At 39.7% G+C, this 24,875-nt stretch overlaps 1 protein-coding gene across 1 annotated transcript in view; it reads left to right on the top strand.

The window, feature by feature from the left end:
* The window catches only part of LOC126425159 (peroxidase-like), a 208,856-nt gene that overhangs the window by 118,190 nt on the left and 65,791 nt on the right, over positions 1-24,875 (top strand). The window contains exons 7-9 of the mRNA XM_050088109.1: positions 2,131-2,329; positions 12,952-13,149; positions 21,171-21,318. Of these exons, the coding sequence (XP_049944066.1) occupies positions 2,131-2,329; positions 12,952-13,149; positions 21,171-21,318 (545 nt within the window). The remainder of the gene's footprint in view (positions 1-2,130; positions 2,330-12,951; positions 13,150-21,170; positions 21,319-24,875) is intronic.

The following is a 24,875-nucleotide window of genomic DNA, read 5'->3' as shown; positions in this document are numbered from 1 at the left end:
ATGCGAGAAAAATGCATACAAATTCCATTTGCAATGAATTAGTATCGACATGAAGGCAGAAAATATCAAATGAGAGAAAGGCATAATGTTGGTTTTATTATTAACTACCACTTACATAATTTGTTCAGTACAAGCACTGCAGACATCGACAAGATGCTGCTTCTATAAAATGATGTGATCAGCTGTTCCTCACAGCAGTTCTAGTATAATCTGAGCCATGTGTTCCTGTATATTGCCTTCAGATCAGGTAGAGACCAAATGTGTCCCTGGTAAATGCATTCTTTCAGATATCCCCAAATCCAAAACTAACATGGATTCAAATCAAGTGGTCCTGCAGGCCATTCATATAGAAAACCTCTGAATATAATACATTTATGGAAGGTTGCATTAAGCAGATCTTTCACCAGGTGAGCAATATGATGTGTTGCCCCATCTTGCATGAAAACAGTACTTTGCACAGAGCTCCATTCTTACAAAGCAGGAACGTGTGCTGTACAAGGAGGTCTGAATAATGTGCGGATATCTTAGTACACCTGAAAGGCCTTCTGGGTTTACTCTCTTCAAAGAGGAAAAGAGTGAAAATAAGAGTGCTCGTGAATCCACAACACACACTCACATACCGTGAGTGCAATGGCTCACAGCAACAGCAACCTCATCAATAACTTCAAACTCAATAGGATGCCATCCTCTTCCACGTGCTACACCAAGCTCATCTGTGTTTCTTAATTTCATTATCATCTTCTTTTAAACAATTCAACAACATTGTGTCTCTCCTCAAATCTTTCAGTTGGCAGTACTCTCTCCATGCACCACTGTAATTGCTACATTTCACATAAAACAGTTCAACTAACAGTGTACGGTCTCTCTTCTCAATGTCGTACTGTTCACTCGCATTATGGACTGTCAAATGACAGTGTGGATGTCATACCAACACACAGATAGCTGAATCTTGTTACAGTATTGATGAATTTCTTAGCAAAAATGCATAGAATCTCTTGTTCATGCTTAAACCTTACTGCGTGACCTCTACAATTGATTAATCATACTCTGTAAGTACAGTGTAACTTAATAAAATACCCAAATTTGTGTATGTCTGTATATGACGCCTGCATAACTTAAGAACCATACCCAGATTTATGTATGACTGTATATTCTTTCAGATGTTATCTATCTTAACTAATATGTAAGGGTATATGCTAACTTCACAGTTTATTTAATCTAATGATAAGATCAATGTATCTGTGCACAAAACAATAATCTGTAAAAACCTTGACTCGTTCTATATCCAGGGATATGTTCCCATATTGATCTATGGAACACGAAATAAATAAATAAAGTGCCAGATTTACAATGGGTGGCCAAAATTGGAACTAATTTTTTTCCAGTATAAACCATTTCCACATTAATGCATTAGCATACCTGTCAAGTCTCACTGCTATATGATAATTACAGCCCACACTGGACCTCCATGAGTAGCTGCACTTTAATTATAACCATGTGGTACAAGAGGACCATATCAGAGGAAATCAAATCGAAAGACAAGGCTTGCTGGACATGTTATATAGATGAATACAGATAGAATGATCAAAAGGGAGAACAAGAGGAAAGAAAGGATCCAGATGGGTTATTGAACCCTGGAAGAATTGGCTAGAATTGGGGCTCAAGGTGGAGGGAAAGGAAAATTGGAGTATCAAATACACGCCAAATGATATACTGTAGTTTGACAACAGAGAAGGATACAGGGAAACTATAGTCGCCAGTGGGCAGATGAGAGAAGAGGCTATTGAAGGTCTCAGAAAGAGTAGCAGAGAAGGAGAGAAAGCATTAAGAGATTCTGACAGGAGGAAAGGAAAATGCAATCCCTGAAGGGGCTGCCCACAGCCCTATTGGAGCCATACTGCAGGAAGAAGAAGAAGAAGAACAGCACTGGGGAAAGTTCTAGTCGTGAAGGATGTGCTAACTATGTGCATTAATGGTTTTGATGCAATCAGAGCCTTTTTTGTGAACAAAATCTGGTACATTACCCAGCCCATACAAGTATTTGCTTTTTAGTGACATTATTATTAGCATCATCTCTGCACTCAACATTACTTGTTTGTATATATTAATAACCATCGCCTTTTGTTCCAGACTAACACTGATAATCATATACTAGATTGTTCTTTCACATACGGATCTGACAAGGATCGAGCAGATCAGTTAAGAGCATTCGACAAAGGACAACTCAGGACACAGGAACTTCCTGATGGCAGAAAGGTGTTGCCCCAGAATGACAATCCAATGCAGTCCTGCAGCCTGCCTACGAATAATGGAACCTGTTTTTTTGCTGGTGAGGATCATAGAGTCCTTCTTAACATTAAGTTTATAAACAATAATTAAACAAAAGTGTCCCACAAACTTTCTGACACCATGTCACAATTTAAGTTTTTATAAATGACTGGTAGATGGCACTACTGAAATGTAAATTTACTACTGTTTTAAAATTTATGATCTGTTATTGCTAATACAATGGTAGCTCAGAAATTATCTGAGTAGTTTGTTTACAGTGAGATTTTAAGAAAACTGTGTTATGAAGATTTTTATTTGATGTTTCTTACAATTTTCATAAAGGCCTAGCTCAACAACATTGTCTGAATTGGCTTTGTTCAATTCCTGACAATTGTCCACCTTTAGAAGAGACTCTACAATTTATTGATAGAATTTTGCCATAGTTGTGCATCTGCAGTGACAAATTTCATATTGGTCGACCATAACTGGTTGATGCACCAAAAAACATTGATTCTGTATACATTGTAATTGAAGAGGCTCAGCATCTACATTTACATCTACATCTGCATTCATACTCAGAAATTAACCATACAGTGTACTGCAGAGGGTACCCTTTCCTGTCCAACTCACAAATGGAGCAAGGAAAAAACGATTGTCTGTATCAGCTCTAATTTCTCTTATCTTCTCCTTACAGTCCTTATATGAAATGTATGTTAGTGGCAGTAGAATCATTCTTCAGTCACCACAAATGACAATTTTATCAATAGTGCTCATCGAAATGAACATCGCCTTAACACCAATGATCCCCATTTGAGTTCTCAAAGCATGTCCATAATAGTGATATGTTGATCAAATCTACAAATAACAGCTGTAGCAGCATGCCTATGAAGTGGTTCAATGTTTTCCTTTAATCTCAGCTGAAGGGTACATGAAACACTCAAGACTGTCTCCTTTATAGATGAGATACATTTTCCTAAAACTCTCTCAATAAACTGAAGCTGACCATTTGTCTCCCCTGCTACCGACTTTATATGCTCATTCCATTTTGTATTGCTTTATAATATTATGCCTAGATATTTAATTGACTTGACTGCATCAACCAGCACAGTTCCATTACTGTGAAAATTACAGTATTGTTTTTCCAACTCGTCTGCATAAGTTATATTTTTCAGCATTCAGAGCAAGCTTCCATACATCAAACAAAATATAAATTCTGTTTAAGTCACCTTGTATCCTCCTAGAGTCACTCATCGATGACTCTCTCCTGCACACAGAGAGATACAAGCATCCTTAAACAAACTGAAGATTATAGAATATTAGATTCCGCATATATTTTTAAATGGAAAAGACATCTTTCCTGGTGGATCCTGCATAATTTGACTGGAGCTAAAGAAAAAAGGGCCATATGAGCTGGGCAAATACAAAAATAAGCCAACCAAGGAAATGAAAAATCCACATACAGCATCACAAAAGTAGTTTAAACTTGGCCATATTCTTACATCCCAGAAAGTAAATACCAGACAAATGTTTGGCTGTTCCAAGATTAACTGAGGGCTACAAAAATGGTTTGTTTGTGAGACACTTCAAAGAAAATGATATCTTGTTACTTTGGTCACACTGGGCATGTCATGATCATTGATTTAAAGGACTGGAAAACAGTTATACTGAATGCTACACAATAATTTATTTTCAACAAGTTATTGATGAAATCAGGGAGAAAACTTACATCATTCTGCGTTGTTAACATGTCAGTTGTCATACATGTCAAACAATAGAGTATTTGAAAGAGAAAAACACTGAATTAATGCCTCATTTCCTGATTTTGCCTCATTTATTGCCTTAATGCCTTCTTTTTCATCAACACAGGAAAAAAGAACATGTGGACAGTGATTTTCATCACTTCAAGAAGCGGCTGAATCTTTCAAAAACCATGTTTTTGAGGTACCAATATAACATCAGAAATAAATGTTTCTAGAATTGGTTTTAATGTGTGCAAAAGTATATATATTTTAAAGTTTAAAAGAGCAGGTGAATTGAAGTATCTAGGGGAATATATGCAAATAGGAGGATCAAGCAAGGCATTAATCATACTAAGAACCAAAAAACATCAGAAAGTTTACAGACTCACATAGGTGCACTACGATAAAAGAAACGTATCAAGACAAGCCAAACTCATGCAATACAAAACAACTGTACTACCTAAAGTCCACTACACATCATAAAGAACCACAATTAGAGCATCAGGTATCACAGAGACAGAAAAAATAGAATGTTAAACCCTCAGAAAATTTTTTGGAGCAATACACAGAGAAAGAACACTCTTAAGACAAGAAAAGGACACAACACAAAGGAATTATTCAAATGGGACAGAAATCAGTAGAGTTGATGTACATGTATGAACAAACAAATTATTACAATTTCAGAAAAATTGAATGGTTTATTCAGTAGAAAGAGCATCACAAACTGGTCAAGTCAGTAATACATTGGCACACCCCTGGTCCTTATGCAAGCATTTATTGGGCTTGATAATGATTGACAGAGTTGTTGGATGTCCTTCTGAGGTATATCATGCTATGTTCTGTGCAATGGATGCATCATAAAAATCCCAAGATGGTTAGAGAATCCTACCCTTAATGCTCCATACGTTCTCAATTGAGGAGAGCTCCAGCAACCTTGCTGGCCAATGTGGGGACTTGCAAGCATTTAGACAAACAGTAGCGTGTCTCGCCATATAAGGGCAGGCAATATCTTGCTGAGATGCAAGCCCAAGAGTGCTTGCCATGAAGTGCAGCAAAATGGGATTTAGAATATAATGAGTGTACCACTGTGCTATCGTGGTGCTGTGCTTGAGAATGAAAGGCATCCAGCCATGAAAAAAATGGCACCCCAAACCATCACTCCTGACTGTCAGGCTGTCTGGTGAGCGATAGTCAGGTTGGTATCCCACCACTGTCTGGGATATCCCCATACATGTCATTGACTGGAGTAGAATTGTCTTCAATGATGAAACCTACTTCAAATTGAGCACCAATGACTAGCGAAGATGTGTGAGGAGATGCCCTGTGCAGCAATGGGATATCAATCTGACAGTCAGCCACTATGTGGCCTGACAACCAGGAGTGATGGTCTGACGTGTCGTTTCATTACATTGCAGGACTCCTTTCATTCCCATCCGTAGAACCCCTACAGCATAGTGGTATTTCGACAATATTCTATGCCCTTTTTTTTGTTGCCTCTCACGGCAAGCCATGCTGGGCTTACATTTCAGCAAGATAATGACTGCCTACACAAGGAAAGAGTTTCTACTGCTTGCCTTCATACTTGCCAAAGCTTACCTTGCCCAGCAAGGTCAGTGGGACTCCCACCAATTGAGAACATTTGGAGAATTATGGAAGGGCCCTCCAACGCGCTCAGGTCTTGGAGGATCTAACACGACAACTGGACAGAATCTGAAACAGTATCCATCAAGAGGACATCCTACAACAGCAACAATGAATGCCAAGCAAAATAACTGCTTTCATAATGGGCAAGGTAGACCAACATGTAACTGACTTGCTAAATTTGTGAAGATCTTTCTCCCAAATAAATCATCCAGTTATTCTGAAATTGTACCCATTTGTTTGCCTGTACAAGCAGATCACAGGTACCAATTTCTGTACCATTCAGATAATTCTTTCACTGTGCATCACTCTTTGGTCTTAAGAGTACATATGGATGAAGAGACCAACCAAAGAATTATGTGAACACACACAGACAGATTCACATACAATATCAGAAAACATTGACTAACATTGTATGGATACTTGCACAGAACAAAAAAGCAACAGATCCACTAAGAGGATTTTTAATGTGGTAAACAGATTAAAAAAATGATTGGCTTCAATAAATAGAAGGAAGACCTGAAATAAGCAGAAATCAACAGGGAAATGATAAATGAAAGAGGCAAAATTTTGAAACAATACTATGAATATGAAATTTGAAGTGGAAGAAAGGAAGGAAATAAGGAAAATATAAACACAATAGAGGAAAGAGGAACACAGTCAAAGAATGAATAGATTTTGATTTCCTTACATTCAATTTGATTGATGCAGGAACTGACAGACTCCATGTTTTGGGATGATTTAGATAATGGCATTAACAAACAGGCCCATGTTTTGTACTCCGAATGGTATCCACAACACTACATTCCACCTGCAAAACTTTTCATCATGTTATTCCAGTGAATTTCAAGAAACATCATCATTTTGTACTCCGAATGGTATCCACAACACTACATTCCACCTGCAAAACTTTTCATCATGTTATTCCAGTGAATTTCAAGAAACATCATCATTTGCAGCAATGACAAACAATTGTGGTAGACCTTGCACATATCACCAGTGTGGAGGACTGAATGTTGTGAGGGCAGATGATGCTATGGAACATGGCAATCACGTGGATGGAGTATTTCTTGACTTCCAAAAATCATCCCCTGTGACTCTGTATCAACCCAATGTTTATTATCAGAAACACAGTCAATGTGGAATCAAACAAAATTTGTAGCTGGAGTGGGTAATTTAGTAAGGGCAGACACAGACCATTATCTCGGATGGAGAGTCATTGACAAAAGTAGAATTAATTTAAAGTGTGCACCAGGCAAGTTCATGTTGTGTACTAATGACCCAGCAGACGATACTGCAGTAATCTCAGCCTTCTTGCTAATTGTGTAGTCAGGCCTGTGGTCGATCGGTCTTCTGTATTACTAAACAGCTAGAATGGTCATATGGTCCCAGCTGTAGATTGTCCATCTGATGACTTCCAAAGGCAAAGAGAATTTGATTTTCAGTATTTCCTATGATAATTGCCCAAATTTAAAAATTTAAAATGATGTCATAATATTTTCATTTAGAAGATTATAATAATTGTATGTTAAAGGTTTAACACAGAAAGTCCAGTATTAAAGTCAGGAGCTGGGTGTACATATGTCTTGAGGCAACATAACTCACGGCCTACAGACTGTGTCAGCTGCATTCATCCAATATTTGAGAGTTAGAGTACCTAGAAACTTCCAACAAACTTTATGCATAATTTGAAACTTTTCCAAACTTTATCTTGCTGACACTATCACAAAATAATGAAAGGAAAATATTTTGTCACTTACTACATTTTTGTCATTCATACAGTAAAACTTCAGCAGCAGGCATTATGTTTTAATTCATTACTTTTTTACCACAAATTCTGTTTGCAACATATTTGGCAGACAGTATCCATGTATATAATGGACAATTAAAAAGTTTCCATTTGAGGAAGTTGCTGCAGCAAATATGCAGCATAGTAAAACTCCATTGTGGGTATATAAGCACCAACACATTGGCGAAGGATTCGTGTGGCATTCGTGTCTCTCTGACATAAATGTGGGAACGTGGACTGTGGCAATGTTATTACCAAATGTGTCCAAATGGGTTATTCTTCTTTTGACTGCCAAAGGAGAAACACTAGTAAACATTCATCAGGGAATGAAGAATGTGTATGAGGTAGCACATCTGTCAGAAACCACCGTTGTGGAATGGTGCTCCAAGGGATGCTGCTGCTTCACGATGATGCACGTCCCCATATATGTCATAACACAGAGTTATGCAAACTCAAGTTTGAGACACTTGAGCACCTGCCTGACAGTCCTGATCCTTCTCCATGTGATTGTCATACCCTCAGCCCTTAGAAAAGGCCTTTGAAGAATTAACGATTCCTCTCAGACGAGGATGTGCAACAGGCTGTTACAGAATTCTTCACACAGCCAGACATGGTGTTTTACCAAATGGGTATCTTCAACCTGGTGCATTGATGGGATGATTGCCTCAGTTCTCACAAAGATTTTGCGTAATTGCCATATCGATTTTGGATTGTACAGCATTTGAACAGGAACTTTTTGATCGCACCTTTATACTCCTGAATATACCTCCAGAATTATGTCACTGTGTGCACATAGTTCAGAAGATTTCACATCATACAGGTAGAATACATAAGAAACTATCTTTTTTAAAATGGAGCACCCATTAAATAGACTACACTCATGCAATGTTTGATTATGAAAGCATTTTGCAACTTCCAACAAATATTAAACATGTCTTTTACATTGGAGTTTGATTTTTTAAAGATTCGAGAGGTGGGGAGGCTACGAGTAAATACTGTCTTCAAAAAGCTGTACAAATATTCATTCAAAATTTGATAAGTTTTCAACGTAGAGTGAAGATTGGCAACATGTTTTAAATTTGCAAAAATGTAAAATGGAGCATTTCATAAAATGCAGAAAAGTAGTATTTCATGACAATAATAATGAGAACTTCTATCAGTCAACTCAGCATATACCTGGGTGTAATAATTTGTGGGGGTATGAAATGGGATGAGGGGATTGGTTATACTTCACTCAAGTGTAGGTGTTATTGATGACACTGAATGTAGTTTTACAAGTTCTAAGTTCTGATCTGATGACAGCAGTAGCCAACACAAATGTATAAATAAAGTAATTGTTAAGCAAAAGATCACACAAGACTCAGCTGCAGGTAAAGCAACTGCTGTACTGGTAGGATACTGGGAAAATGCAGTCAGTCTTTAGGGGAGACTCCTTACAAAACGCCTGTGGCTCCCATTGCAGATTACTGCTTGAGTGTGCTTGAGTTGTCTATATTGTAAACTTCTTGCCAAATGTACTCTAAGACTGGCAGAGCTGCCCGAACTCTTTGCCTTTACAAATGTCTACTTGTGTCTGTATATGTGCGGATGGATATGTGTGTGTGTGTGTGTGTGTGTGTGTGTGTGTGTGTGTGTGTGTGTGTGCTAATGTATACCTGTCCTTTTTTCCCCCTAAGGTAAGTCTTAAAAAGATGGTATCTGTTCTTTCAGACATGTCCAAAAGAACAGATACCATCATATATATAAGATGTGCTGGCCTGTGGCTAAACATGCCTTGGTGCACAGCCAGCACATCTTGGCGCAGTGTTACACTGTACGGGTTATCTGGATACTTCCTACTAACATCAACCTATCAGAGCTCCGGAGATGGGAACTTGCTCTTCAATATATCCTCTCTTCCCATTACCCACCAGGCCTCAACCTCCGCTAATTTCAAGTTGCCGCCGCTCATACCTTGCCTGTCATTCAACAACATCTTTGCCTCTGTACTTCCGCCTCAACTGACATCTCTGCCCAAACTCTTTGCCTTTACATATGTCTGGTTGTGTCTGTATATGTGCGGATGGATATGTGTGTGTGCGAGTGTATACCTGTCCCTTTTTCCCCCTAAGGTAAGTCTTTCCGCTCCCGGGATTGGAATGACTCCTTACTCTCTCCCTTAAAACCCACATCCTTTCGTCTTTCCCCTCTCCTTCCCTCTTTCCTGATGAAGCAACCGTGGGTTGTGAAAGCTTGAATTTTGTGTGTGTGTTTGTGTTTGTTAGTGTCTCTATCAACATACCAACACTTTCGTTTGGTAAGTTACATCATCTTTGTTTTTAGATATACAGATATATATTTACAGATACCATCTTCATATACAAAATGTTTCTTCCCATTATACATCATTGTTGAAGCTTCAGTTAGCTGTTACTTATAATTCCTAAGGCTTCTAGTAAAATTAAGTGCATCATTGTAATCAGGAAGATAAATATAAACAACTGAGCTACAGTATAAGTGTAACTGAGATTTTATATAACTAACAATTTTACAAATTCCTGATATGAATATAATAGAGGGAAACATTCCACATGGGAAAATTGTATGTAAAAACAAAGAAGGTGTAACTTACCAAACAAAAGCACTGGCATGTTGATAGACACACAAACAAACACAAACATGCACACAAAATTCAAGCTTTCGCAACCAACAGTTGCTTCATCAGGAAAGAGGGAAGCAGAGGGAAAGACGAAAGGATGTGGGTTTTAAGGGAGAGGGTAAGGAGTCATTCCAATCCTGGGAGTGGAAAGACTTACCTTAGGGGAAAAAAGGACAGGTATACACTAGCGCACACACACACATATCCATCAGTACGTACACAGACACAAGCAGACATTTTAGCTCAGTGAATTTCTGTTCCATTTGTTGCGAGTTGTCATAGCTGATGGTGGTGGTAAGTGACAAAATCTGCATAAGCAATGTCTAATGTCTGCTTGTGTCTGTGTACGTGCGGATGGATATGTGTGTGTGTGCGAGTGTATACCTGTCCTTTTTTCCCCCTAAGGTAAGTCTTTCTGCTCCCGGGATTGGAATGACTCCTTACCCTCTCCCTTAAAACCCACATCCTTTCGTCTTTCCCTCTCCCTCCCTCTTTCCTGATGAAGCAACCGTTGGTTGCAAAAGCTTGAATTTTGTGTGTATGTTTGTGTTTGTTTGTGTGTCTATCAACATGCCAGCGCTTTTGTTTGGTAAGTTACATCATCTTTATTTTTAGATATAATTTTACAAATTCCTGTAGAAATTACTTGTTATGTGAACAATTGCATTATATATAAAATAAAAAAGTGAAAAATTATTCTTAGTGGCAGAAAACAACAAATATATTAAATTCAAACTTGCTACATTTCACTTTCCTTGTGGGTTACTAGGTTACATTTAACAGTCATGGGTACAAATAATGACAAGCTGTACAGTTAAAGTTTATTGTTAAAACTGTGTACTAGTTAAGTTTCTATGTTTTTCTTACACTTTGTTAATGTATGTACATGTAGATGTAGATTCCACATCCTTGAAGTTCTTTCTTTTTTATGGTACCTGTGGTGCAGAATGTGTGAATGAATTAATGATGACGTAATGTAGAAGGTGCTGTTAATAACATATGAGGTGCATCCTGAAAGTAAGATCTGATCGTGTTCAAAGATGGTACAAGTAGTTGGATAGGAATGTCAAATACAAGAGTAGAGAGAGAGAGGAGATATGTGGGAACAATGGACTGCAGTTTCAGTCTTGTGATGGCTGTGGTTGTCGCACAGTGCTATAGTTGGAATCATGAATGATGGTGATTGAGTTCAGGCTTCTTCTGCACACCAATGTCATTTATTCTTCAACAGCCAATGGCAGTTCATTACTGTTCTGAGTGCTGTGCTGTGAATGCCGTAGCTAATGTGAGCATTAAAGTTGATCATAGCGAGTGGCTCAGTGAACTTCTGTTCCATTTGCTGTGAGTTGTCATAGCTGATGGTGGTGGTAAGTGACAAATTCTGCATAAGCAAGTGAGAAGCATAATTTGCAAGATACACACTTTCAACAAATGCAAAGCACCTGTACATGCATACTGCAGCTGTCACTTGGGGCCAACAACAATGCAATCCCCATCTGTGCCTTGACTTTTGCGATCCACCCTCATTCGTGGATCAGATGGGATAAAATGGTTCCGCTGATATTGTCTCCCACCAGCTGTGAGGTTTGTACAGTTTCCAAGTTTTGCACACTCAGAAGCAGTCTCCAGAAGAGAATCATTGCTAATTGTGCCACTTGTATAGACATGACATTATGAGTATCAGTATGGTTAGATGATAGTGCAGGCAGTTCACAGAGGAACAAACTGATACTCATGATGAAGACCGTAGTGGCCAACCACCCCTGGTAATACCAGAACTTGTGGAAAGTGTGTGGCAAGCAGTTATGCAGAACTGGCACTTCACAATTTCAGACCTCTCTCATCAGTTCCACAGATGTCCCGCTCACTGTTGTGCAAAATTGTTTCCCAGTGGCTTGGTTTTCACAAAGTGTGTGCAAGATAGGTGCTAAGACAACTGACAGAGGAGCACAAAACCAAATGTCGGGTCACAGCATTGGCATTCTTACAGTGGTACACTAAAAATGTGAGGAGTTTTTGACCATGTTCTGACTTGGGATAAAACGTGGGTGTCAAATGCCACACCAGAAATAAAACAACAGTCTGTGCATTTGTAGCATAGTGGTTCACCAGTCAAGGCCAAATTCAAGCAGACACTCTCTGTCAAACAAATAATGTGCAGTGTCTTCTCAGATCAATGTGGTGTCCTCCTGTGTGAGTTTTTATCGTGATGGGATGCCGTAAATGCTGACTGGTTTTATAAGACATTGAAAAATCTGAGGAGGGTGATCCAGAATAAGAGATGTCATATGTTGACAAGAGGTATTATGCTTGTGCCTGACTGTGCAACACCCCACACAGTCAATAGCACACAAAATGTATGGAATCAGTTTAGATGAGAGATCTTCGATCATTAACCCTACAACCCCAAATGTGTCCGAAGTGACTTCCATCTCATGAAACATTTTTGGTAGAGAAACATTTCCACAATGATTCTGAAGTACAGACTTTATGGCCCTGGATGTTGGCGGCAGATTTCTATGACGTGGGCATACAATTGATGGTGCTCCATTACTATACATGCCTTGACGGTGGTGACTATGCTGAGAAGTAACCAATGAATTTATGTAAATATTCCAATAAATATTGCTTATTTAGATGTTTTTGTTTTCTTTATCAGCCATTGAAACTTACTTTATCAATGCATTTCATGTATTTAAAATTTCCTTTGAATTAGTGGCGGTTTAAAATTTCTTTCCCAGTGTTTACCATTGGTAATGTAGAGCTAAGTACATTTGACTAAGCTATCACACTCTACACTAACTTAATTGCACTGGCTACGATTCTGTCAAGGCTCTATGCACATTGATTAGTGTGTGATGAAACTGTTTAACCAGGTGATGGTCGAGTGAATCAAAATACCCAGCTGTCAGCACTTCAAATTGTATTTTTACGAGAACACAACAGAATAGCTCACGAATTGTATTCCATGAACTCGCACTGGAACGATGAGAAGATATACCAAGAGGCCCGCAGAATTTTTATTGCTGAATACCAACATATCGTCTACAATGAGTATTTGCCACAGATTTTGCGTAAGTGTTACTTATATGTATACACAAATATGTTTTATCAAAAGAGATTCTATTGTTTCCTTTCCAAATTTTCTGAAGAAAATATTCTGACTCTATAACTCTTTTTTTGTCTTACTCTAGATTTTTATGTTCCTTATGATAGATGATATTTACATGCTCATCAGTGCAGTCTCATATTGTGAAGAGTCCCCATTATAACCACATCTTGGTTACTAGTCAACAATGTAGCATAGTGCCAAAATGCCTCTCAGAAATCTGTGTTAGCAAGATGTTATCTATGAACAATGAACTATGTTTTATTTCTGCTGTATCATATGTTCTACTTTCTTTCAGTTGTTTTGTCATATTCAACATACCATCTAATAAATGGAAACCAGTGAAAAATAAATGCTGGCAAACAAATTAAAAAGTTCCCTGGACTGTAGTTCATTGTACAACTACTGAGATTTGTATTTAACAGAAACACTATTGATAAAAACAAATAATCAACAGAATAATTCAACAGCAAAAATGACCTGCTAGCACCAGAGGGAGATATTAATGGTCGTACTCTAAATGAAACATTTATGTACAATTTCTTGTGATCCAGTTGGATAAAAAGTTAACATGGACTCAACACACCATAAATTAATCAAGACCAGTTACGCATATGTTACTCTTAGAAGCGTCTCTCATTTTGTCGACATAAAGACAACAGTTTTAGATTATTTTGTTTGTTTTTGTTGCCTGTAATCTTACAGAAGTATCTTTCCAGACAATTCACTTAAAGAATACAAAGTAGTTATTGAGCAGATGAAAGTAGTTAGAACATTGTGTAAAGTAAATACCTGAAAATCTTGCTACACTCTCATTAAGAAATTTTGGGTTTTTATCCTCATTTACCAGGACATTTAATGCTTAATCTTTAAGATACAAATTGGTAGAAGAATGAGTGTCAAGTCATTCACAATAAACTGCTTGAGGTCAAAAATTACGTTTTCTTCAGTATATGTACCTGCAAATAGTTCTTAAGTTTTGCTTGTAGGTGATACAAACATTATTGTTGTAAATTTACATCAGGAACTCAACAATAATATAATTAATCATGTTTGGAGGTAAGGAAGTCTTGGAACAAAATAATAGCCCAGCTTTTCATTGTAGTAAAACAGAGCACATATGTTTTCTTGCATAAAACACTGCTTACCCTGACATCAAATGCTCCAACAATGGGCTTTAGAATAGGACATTTCCACTGTTGGAATTGCTTGGATATTGAAACATTTTTACTTTTCATACCTTCTTTCATTGACCTTAGGTGAATTTAATTGTCTTACAGGAAAGATTTTTTCACGTTTGAATATTTTATGCTTGCTTGGTTTTGCAGTTTAAAGTCCATAAGATACATTCAAAAATAAACAAGTTTTTCTCTGTAAGAGAGGATGCAGGCTTGTTCAACTAACACAGTCATACTGACTTCAGTATCATATCTACAAATACACCTTCATACACATTCCACTATCCACTATACAGTGCATGATGGAGGGTACCTTGTACCACTACTAGTTATTTCCTTTCCCCTAGTAAACAGAGCGATGCAAAAATAAGTGTCTATGTGCCTCCAAATGAGCCTTAGTTTGTCAGATCTTATCTCTGTGGTCTTTATGTGCAAAGTATGTTGCCAGCAGTTGAATCATTCTGCAATCAGCTCCAAATTCCAGTTCTCCACATTTTCTCAGTAGTGTTCCTTGAAAAGAATGTTGCCTTCCCTCAGGGGATTCTCTTTTGAGCTCCTTAAGCATCTCCACAATACTTGCATATTATTCTAACCTACCAGTAACAAAATCTAGCAACCTGCCTCTGAGCTGTTTTGATATTTTCCTTTAATCCGTCCTGGTGTGGATTCTGAACACACGAGCAGTACTCGAGACTAGGTTGCACTAGCATCTTATAAAATCTACTTTACAGATGAACACGCTTTCCTAGAACTTTCCCAATACACCGAAGTCAACCATTCATCTTCCCTACCACAGTCCTCATATGCTCATTCCATTTCATATCACTTCGCAGTGTTATGGCCAGATATTTAAATGATGTGACTGTGTCAAGCAGGACACTACTAATGCTGTACCTGAACATTACAGGTTTGTTCTTCCTACTCATCCACATTAACTTACATTTTTCCACATTTAGAGCTAGCTGTCATTCATCACACCAACTAGAAATTTTGTCTAAGTCATCTTGTATCCTCATACAGTCACTCAACTTCAACACCTTACTGTACACCACAGCATCATCAGCAAACAACCGTAGATTTTTGCCCACCCTGTCCACCAAATCATTTATGTATATAGAAAATAATAATGGTTCTGTCACGTTTCCCTAGGTCACTACTCATGATACCCTTGTCTCTGATGAACACTCAGTGTCAAGGACAATATACTAGGTTGTATTACTTAAGAAGTGTTCGTGCCACTCACATATCTGAAAACATATCCCACATGCTCATACCTTTCTTGACAGTCTGCAGTGGGGCACAATGTCAAATGCTTTTCAGAAAGCTATAATATGGAATCTGCCTGCAGCCCTTCCTCTGTAGTTCGCAGTATATCATTTGAGAAAAGGGCAAGCTGAGTTTCATATGAGAGATGGTTCCTAAAACTGTGCTGATTTGTGAACATAAGCTTCTCAATCTCAAGGAAAATTACTATATTCAAACTTAGAATATGATCAGGAATTCAGCAGCAAACTGATGTTAGAGATATTGGTCTGTAATTTTGTTGGTACATCCTCTTACCATCCTTATACACTGGAGTCACCTGTTCTTTTCTCAAGTCACTCGGGGTTTTGTGCTGGGTGAGAGATTTGCGATAAATGTGAGCTAAGTAAGGAGCCCAGTACCATTGAGAAATCTTTGTAAATGCTCAATGCTGGGTGTCGGAAGGTGTAGCCAGATCTACACATTCTTTTAAAACTCAATCTCAGGATCTATTGGCCTGCTTTGAAAATTCCAGAAAAGTAACATCAAGTGTGTTTTTCACCCACCACCCAAGAAAAAAGCCTTGCTCTTGTCTGTTAGGAATGACCTAGAACTACTAGAAATGGGTTACTATGTCCCGTGCCATTGTGGAAAAATATACTTAGGTCAGATGGTCCAGACGATATGGGAAACGTATCACATAGATGAAGGTCAATTGACAAAGTTGGCTGTGATGGAGCACTACATCTCCAATGGACATAGCATGAATTATACTGGCACCAAGTTGCTCAAACAGGTCAGCACTTGCTGGAATTGTGTTTTAAAGGAATTTGTGAAGGTCGTGGTACAGAATGAGATGACAAAGACAGCAGTTACCAGCATGCTCAAAACATGACGACAGTCTATTAGAAGTTCCATTTGTGCGATGCCTATTGAAGAGCTGAGCTCACACCACGTAGACATACCTCCTCTGCATCATGCATCAGCAGTGATCCGACCCCACAGTGGTGCTGCAGAGGCTGAGTAAAGCGACTCATAACCCAGTAACACACTGACTGGCAGGTACTGGGGACCTGAGTTTGGAAGTGGGAGGGAACTGCAGATGGCAACAAGTAAGCTTAATTGTGTGCTTCTGCCAAATCAGCACAGTCAGCACCATTTGGATGACACCACCAGTCGAATACCCGAGAACATTTCAAAATAATCATATGACAGGAATGCCTAAAATCACAGCATTTCTGTTGTTGTCATTGCCATTTTGATTCTGGAAGTTATTGGTTATACTTTTTACCATTACAATCTTTGTCTTTTGAAAACTGTTTTGTGTCACATTGTGTCATTGACACATGAAAATTTGATGCTGCACCTCAGGCAACTGTGGTCAGTTAGCAGGTTTCGCCTGAACTCAGCGATGGGAGGTATACTGTGCACAGAAGGGTAAACACGACACTCGTGATGCATTCATTCAGTTGTACATCATGTTCCATCAAGCCCATCAGGGAGAAGAGCTTTTGTGAATGTGGAATGTATCAAGTTTCATGGTAACTGGCAGCAACTTTTGTAAAGTGTAGAACAACAAATTATGGCTATTGCTAGTCTACTCACATTGACTGATAATTATGGCAGTTACTTCCACATTATTTTACACACTCATATTTGCTGCAGAGAGCAGTTTGTATGATAGCATTATGTGTTCTTTTTATGTGTGTGTTATAATCTTTTCTGTTATTTTTTCTTCTGTTTCCATAGATCTGGAAAAAAACTCTGTGAAATTACAAACCAGTAATCAATAAAAATTGTTGTGTTAACAAGATGGACAAGTATCCCACAATAAATTCCACTCTGACCATAGTTTCCTCGTTGCATCATGTGAAATTTCAAAACAAGCTACATTAGTCTCTATTAAAATTTGCCATCTGGTGCAACATACTAGATTCTCTAAGTCAGATATTCTTTGAGACAGCTGCATAGCAGAGAAAATAATCCTTAAGGCTGTAGTTTTATTGAAGGCACTTCTTACATCTTCAGTCTGGAAACATTCACTATTGGCTGATATTGGAACAATGTTGAATGTCTTCTGAAAATATAAGGCACAATATATCTACAAGTCTGCATTTACCATTTGCAAAATATTACACATTAAAAAAAGTGAGCTCTATTGCACATGAGTGATGATGTAAATTTACTGCCTGTCATTGTGGCTCTTCAAGTCTCATAGATTTTCATCTTCATGACCCTTCATCAGCTAATTAATAGAGTCTTTCAAAAGTAAATGATGACATAACATCACAACACAATCTACTTGACTTGTTTATTTCATTTGCATTTAATGGTTTAAACCTACGATGATCAACTTTCGGTTAGTAACTTTGACAATTAATATCACCAAGTCAGCCTTTCGGTTAGTAACTTTGACACTTAATATCACCAAGTCAGCAGCTCACAATGTCTACAAGTGATCTAAAAAAGTTTCACAAGTGGCAACACAGATAATGTATAGTAACTTGCTTAGTGATGACAAAAAAAGAATGAACAGACTGGTCCAGTTAACAAAATGGTGGCATTGATCAAATGCTCACTCCTGACAGACTAATTACATTGTGATTGTACGTATGGAATGTCCAGCACTGACTTACTCTGCAACCTTATGTGTTGAATGCTTCCTACAGGCTGACATGCTTTGTGAATAGCACATATATAAAGCTGTGTGTAATAGAGGAACTACAAAATGGTAAAGCACAATGCTGTTATATTTGTGATGTTGACATAAAAGACATCAGAGACAAAAAATACTAAAACAACGTAAGGCAGTGAAGTTGCCTCAATTAACTACAAACTATGTATTAGCATCACTCACAAAGAAACAAGACAGAGGCTCTAAAATGTGTACGATGAAAACTGCTGAAAGGACTGTAGTGCCTTTGCTGACAGAAGAAAGTATGCTGAGGCTCCAAACTTATCACTAGAGGGACAGAGGCATACACCTAAGTGATTACAGAGCCAGCTCCTGCACTCGTCAACCATCCACTGTACTCTATTGGACTGAAAACAGAGAAATGGAAGCTTCAAAAGAAGGGTCCTGACAGCAGAAAGAGTACTGTCAATTCATCAAAGAATACCACAACTGGACAGAGAGCACTGAATGTCCATTGCAAGGATCAAGGCATGGTACAAGCAATTTGAGGAGGGATGGATGTCATCGACCGATGACAGATTATGTGAAATGGCACACCACATTACCCGTATCACAGCCCAGTAGGTAGATACCCTCATTATTGAAGACTGGCAGCTTATGGAGGCAGCAATTTTCGCAAAGGTCAGGCTGGGCATTGGAACTGCAGCAGACATTCTTTGATGAATTTCATTCCCCGCACTTGCTCCAATGTAAGGGAGACCTCTTTGCTCTTCTTTTGAAGTCTCGATTCCTCTGTTTTCATTACTATTGAGTGCAGTAGATGGTTGATTCACACATGTTCTTGCTCTGTCGATACGTGTGTGTGTGTGTGTGTGTGTGTGTGTCTGTAGCAGTGAGTCTGGAGCCTCAGAAATTTTATACGAATCACAGTTTCTTCCTTAGGCAGCAGCATTACAATTCCTTTATAGGTTTTCATTTTACAGCTTTCAGCTTGTTTCTTTTTTAAAGACACTAAAACTTGAAAAATGACAAAATAATAGACACTGTTTTATGATGTGGAAATTTTAGTGTGTACTGGGATTGCCAAAGTCTACACCAAGGATTTTCTGGAAAGTTAAATTTTCTTATTGGAATGGTTATGAACTAACATGTTATTCTAGGAAAATTATAAAATAAAAATTGGCTGACAAATTTATAACAGTGGAATTTTTACTGGATTATATGTTAAGATTTAAACAATCTGGAAATAATAATTTTGAATAAGTATAATTTTTTAAATGTGTAGTTTTTGGAAAAATTTAAATGTTATTAGAAAGTGGAAAAAAAGAGTTTACAATTAACATATGTCAATCCTAAAACAAATAATTATTAGTGGCATCAAATTTTGAGGAGCATACAGTTTTAGTGAATTGTACACTTAGCATATTTCATCAAAGAAAATGTTTTCTCAAAAACTAATTATACTGTTATCATTAGTGGTCTAAAAATTATACATTCAATAATAAAGTTTAGTTTAATACACTAAGGATAATAATTTAACTGTTTCATGTAAGGGGACAGAGGGTACAGTGCCTGCTCTAAGAAAGTTGGATTTTCACCAAAACATGATTATTAATAGAAGCTTGCCTCTCATATATTTAAATCTACATATTATAGTCTATCATACTAAATATTTATAGTTAAAAAATATATAATGAATATGACAAACATTTTTCATTGTGCGCGTATATACTCCAAAAGTGGACAGCAATCCTTTTTTAGCTGAAGTAATGCCACCTGCTTGCTACCGCAAGTACAAACACTTCACTATTCTTGGACTGGACTGCCAATGGTTATAAATGTGATGAAGACGATGAAATTGTTTAGCTTAGACTGTTTTAAATGTATCAAAAAACTTGTACATGTTGACCTTAAAATCTTTGTTACACTAATGTTAGGTATTTATATTTCTTCCAGAACTCTTCATTCTAATGTAGGCGTACAATCATTTTTTTAGTGCCTTACCTTCATTTTTGTTCACAACAGGCTTCAGTGTTGTTACTCTGATTTCCAGCCTCTGTCACCAAGTTGTAAAATGATGGGTAATAGTTTTGTATATAGAAATATTTAGAAGTCAGTGTGCAATATTAAGTGTGATGTATGGTAGTAACTAACTCTTATTGGGGTAAACAGATTAAAAATGTACTGCTGCAGTTGGGCACCATGGTGGCATTAGTAGTTCACAGATGAAGGTGCCAAATTGAAAGAAACTACAGGAAACTACATTTGCAAACAAAAAGACATTGTTTAAACATTGGTGTAAGACATATTACTTTGCGTATAAGTAATTGAGAATAATGTAAATGACATATGTTATGTCAAATGAATAAAAATCATAAAATCTTTTACTAAAAAATAATGGAACAACTCACTGCCAACAAAGAAAGTGTATATTAGAACTAGTCTGACCACTTCTTGGCAGGCAAGAAGCACTATTCACGGCAAAAAACATACAGTGGCCAACCCCCAGCCATTTTACCCAACCTTTCCCTGTAATAGGAAACAGAAAAGAAAAAAATTATTAAATGACTGAAACTATAGCAAGTGGGTCTATTCCATCTTGCTATGATCCAGTGTTTCATCACAACCCAGCATATCAAAAGCAAGAATATCCCTACAAAAGTAGATGACACAATAAGGATTTGAGATCCTGGCTCAAAACTACAATTAGATTATGGATTTCCATTCTATAGGAATATTTGTCACAAATTCTTTTAATAATAGCATTGGCAGATGTGCTGTGCTGTTTTATTTCGTTTTTCTCTTTGCCCCCTTAATGCTGCTGCTTAATTACATCGAATGATTTCATATTATTACTTACTTTTTTCTGTGTATCTGTGTCTTTCCTAATTACAGATTATATTTCCAGTATGATTTGACTGTTGTTTACAGGTGAGGAATGGTTGGAGAAGTTTCATTTAAAACCAAATGAAACGGGTTACAGTAATTGCTATGACACCTCCATAAACCCAGCAACAATGATAGAGTTCACTCATGCTATATTCAGAGTATTTCATGGGGTTGCTCAAAGTGACTTGCTGTAAGTAGTACTTAATTGTGTATTTTTAAAATGGTGAAATTTAGAAATAACAGTTATCTATCACCGTGTAATCAGTACTCATCAGGTTTCTGTGTCAGTGGTAGCAAAACTATGTGGTCTGCACATTAATACAGTTCTTCCAGAGCCCTACAGAAATTCTGTGTCGATTCAAAAGGTCAAACTTAAAAATTAAATGTTCATGCAACTCAAACTGGAATAGTCAAAACAACTAATGTGATACTGAGAAATAAGACTTCTGTGTATTTGTAATGTACTGTAATGGCACCAAATGAAAACATTTTGAAGATTTGGTATGTCTGCGTCTATGTACAAACTCTGAAAGCCACTTTGCTGTGCACAATGGAGGGTACTTTGCACCTCTGCTAGATATTCCCTTTCCTTTTCCACGCAATTGAACTGAGGGAAAAAAACTGGGTGACTGCATCCTCCATAAAATGCTTAGTCATCCTTATTTGTTGGAATCATTCCGCAGTCTATCAGAAATGCTGCCTCTCTAAGCTTCCTCAATGACCCGGAATGCTCTGCAGAAGAGCATGCACTGATTTGAAACTTCCTTGCAGGTTAAAACTGTATGTCAGACTGGAACACAATCCTGCTTAGCCTTTAGCAGCTGATGCTCTTACTGAATCAGCTACACAAGCATGACTTATGGCAAACCCTCATAGCTTTACTTCCAGAACATCATCTCCTTTGCCCACAAAATGCAAGGTCACAGGTTTTAGTCCCTGTCTGGTGCAAAGTTTTTACCTGTGAGGAAATTTCAAAACAGAGCACCTGGAAATAATTGCGCAGATTGTGAGTAAGCCCCATCCCCACAATATCCTTTTCTTCTGGGGTAGCTAGACCAGCAGAGTATAAAAGAGAAACTTAGGAAAGTAGGAGAAGAGGTACTGGTGGAAGTACAGCTGCAAGGGCAGGTTGTGAGTTGTGCTGAGATAGCTCAGGAGCACCCAAGGAAAAGTCTCAGAATTAGTATTGCTACTTGAAGGCTTTAATGCTCAGGTAGTATTAAAAACAGAGAGTTTGCTGGAACCATAAATGAATAGCCATGAAATCGTACTGCCTTTTGGGGAAGGACGCCTTACGTGGTGTACCACTGGTCCTCAGTGCACTAAAACCTTGGCACTCAGCATTGTACCGGCATTGTAACCATACCCACTATTCCTCAAATTGGGCCTAAACGCCTGATGGGTTGTACAAGTTACGCCCATAGTGCGTCCCCATCTGCACCTACGATCATGATGGACTTTCCATGGCACCAGAAATCCAGCACGGTAGCCAGCCCTTTGTGGTGGGGTCATCATGTACCCTCTAGGTTGTAGCCCCCTGACAACACAGGGATCGTACTGCCGATACCTGAGCTGCACCCTCCCCACGTCGGCCAAGGAGTAGATGCCCGTCTCCTTGGGGCATCAGGACTCCCGGCAACGGTCATCCTGCCAGGTGACCCTTGCTGAGGCTGGCTGGCGCCCATGGGGAGAGCCCCTGGTCGGAGTGGGTGGTATCAGGGCGGATGTTTCGCAGATGAAACGTCAACACATATCAGGTCGCTCAACGGCCAAGTCTTTCAAAAGGAAAGTTACTGTTTCTAGTTCTGGTTCTCCTGCCCTTTCCCCCTTGGCCACTCCCTGGGAGGAGGGACAGGCCCGCCGGCTTGGGGCAAAGTACTTCCCCCACTATTTGGTCTGTTCTCGAACCGATGGGGGAACGTTTGCCACCTCCAAGCCCATGTTCTTTGTTCAGCACATTGAGGACATCTTCGGGGAAATCGAAGCTCTCAGTAAGATGCGTTCGGGGTCCGTTCTAATAAAGACCACCTCCGCCACACAGTCGGTGGCACTCCAGGCGTGCGACTGCCTAGGGGACATCCCAGTATCCATTGTCTCGCATCTGGCACTAAATAGGACGCAGGGGGTTATTTTTCATCGTGACCTCCTGCTACAATCTGATGAGGAGCTCAGGGCCAACCTGGAGCGCCGAGGCGTGCATTTCGTCCGGCGAGTCCAGCGCGGCCCCAAAGACTGTCGCATCGACACCGGGGCCTTCATCCTCGCCTTTGAAGGGGACGTTCTCCCGGAGAAGGTAAAGGTGATGTGCTACCGGTGCGACGTGCGACCTTACGTCCCGCCTCCTATGCACTGTTTTCGGTGTTTGCGCTTTGGGCACATGTCATCACGGTGTGAGGCTGAGCCCCTTTGTGGCGATTGTGGATGTCCTCTTCGTGAGGAACATACATGCACCCCACCACCTCGGTGCATTCATTGTCCTGGCATCCACTCGCCTAGATCCTCAGACTGCCCCGCATATCAGAAGGAGAAGAAGATACAAGAACTCAAAACTTTGGATCGGCTCTCTTATTCTGAGGCCAGGAAGAAGTATGACCGCCTCCATCCCGTGCCGTTGACCACTTCGTTTGCCTCAGTTGTGTCCACTCCTTCCGCGGTATCCTCACCCCTATCCTGTCCCCCCCTCCACCTCCTCCCCCCGTCCGGGGTCTCTGCCTCCGCCTCCCAAATCCCTCCCTTCCAAATCCTCCTCCCCCGTGGCCCCCGCCCCCTCTGCTCCAGGGGCCACCCTTCCTCCTCCTCCCCCCCCCCCCCTGCCGCCTGAGAAGCGATCCTCTTCTCAGGCGTCCATTGGGGAAACGTTCCGGACCCCAGCTTCTGAGGTCCGGCATTCCAAAACGGACCCCGCGTGTGAAGACCTTCTTCGGGTCCGGCCCACCATCCCTGTGTCTCCTTGGACTTCCAAGAAGGCCTCCAAGAAGAAGTCTCTATCCCCCTCTCCACCCCGGCGCGTTTCGTCTGACGCTCCATCCGTGAGTCGCTGCTCCCGGCCGTCCTCAGTTTCGCCGGGACGCTCTGCTGCCAGGCGCTCAGCTGGCCTCTCGTCAGCAAATGATGCTGCCCCTCCTACACAACCAGGGACAGCGGCCGCAGCTGGCGACAACTCGATGGAACAGGATCCGCCTCCCGCCGGTTGTAGCGTTGTTCCCTCGACACCTGGCCCTCCGCGGCCATCGAGGTGACCAGCTCTTCCCCCGTCTCGTTCCCCCTCTTTTTTGACTAGCGATGGCCTTGTTACATTGGAACATAACAGGTATTCGATCTAATCGGGAGGAATTACAACTGCTCCTCCGCCTGCACTGTCCGCTCGTCCTTGGTCTCCAGGAAACCAAGTTGCGCCCGACTGACCGTATTGCCTTTACCCATTATACCTCGGAGCGGTATGACCTCACCCCTGTGGATGGTATCCCAGCTCATGGTGGGGTCATGTTGCTCGTTCGGGACGATGTCTATTACCATCCCATCCCATTGACCACCCCACTCCAAGCAATAGTTGTCCGTATTACTCTTTCTGCTTTTACTTTTTCAGTTTGTAGCATCTACTCTCCATCGTCATCTGCTGTTAGTCGGGCTGACATGATGCACCTGATCGTTCAGCTTCCCCCGCCGTTTTTATTGTTTGGCGACTTCAATGCCCATCATCCCCTCTGGGGCTCTCCTGCATCCTGTCCAAGAGGCTCACTCTTGGCG

This window comes from Schistocerca serialis, chromosome 10, assembly GCF_023864345.2.
Source record: "Schistocerca serialis cubense isolate TAMUIC-IGC-003099 chromosome 10, iqSchSeri2.2, whole genome shotgun sequence".
Classification (NCBI taxonomy): domain Eukaryota; kingdom Metazoa; phylum Arthropoda; class Insecta; order Orthoptera; family Acrididae; genus Schistocerca; species Schistocerca serialis.
The sequence above is the reverse complement of the archived record's forward strand: the minus strand, read 5'-3'. Positions and strand labels throughout refer to the sequence as shown.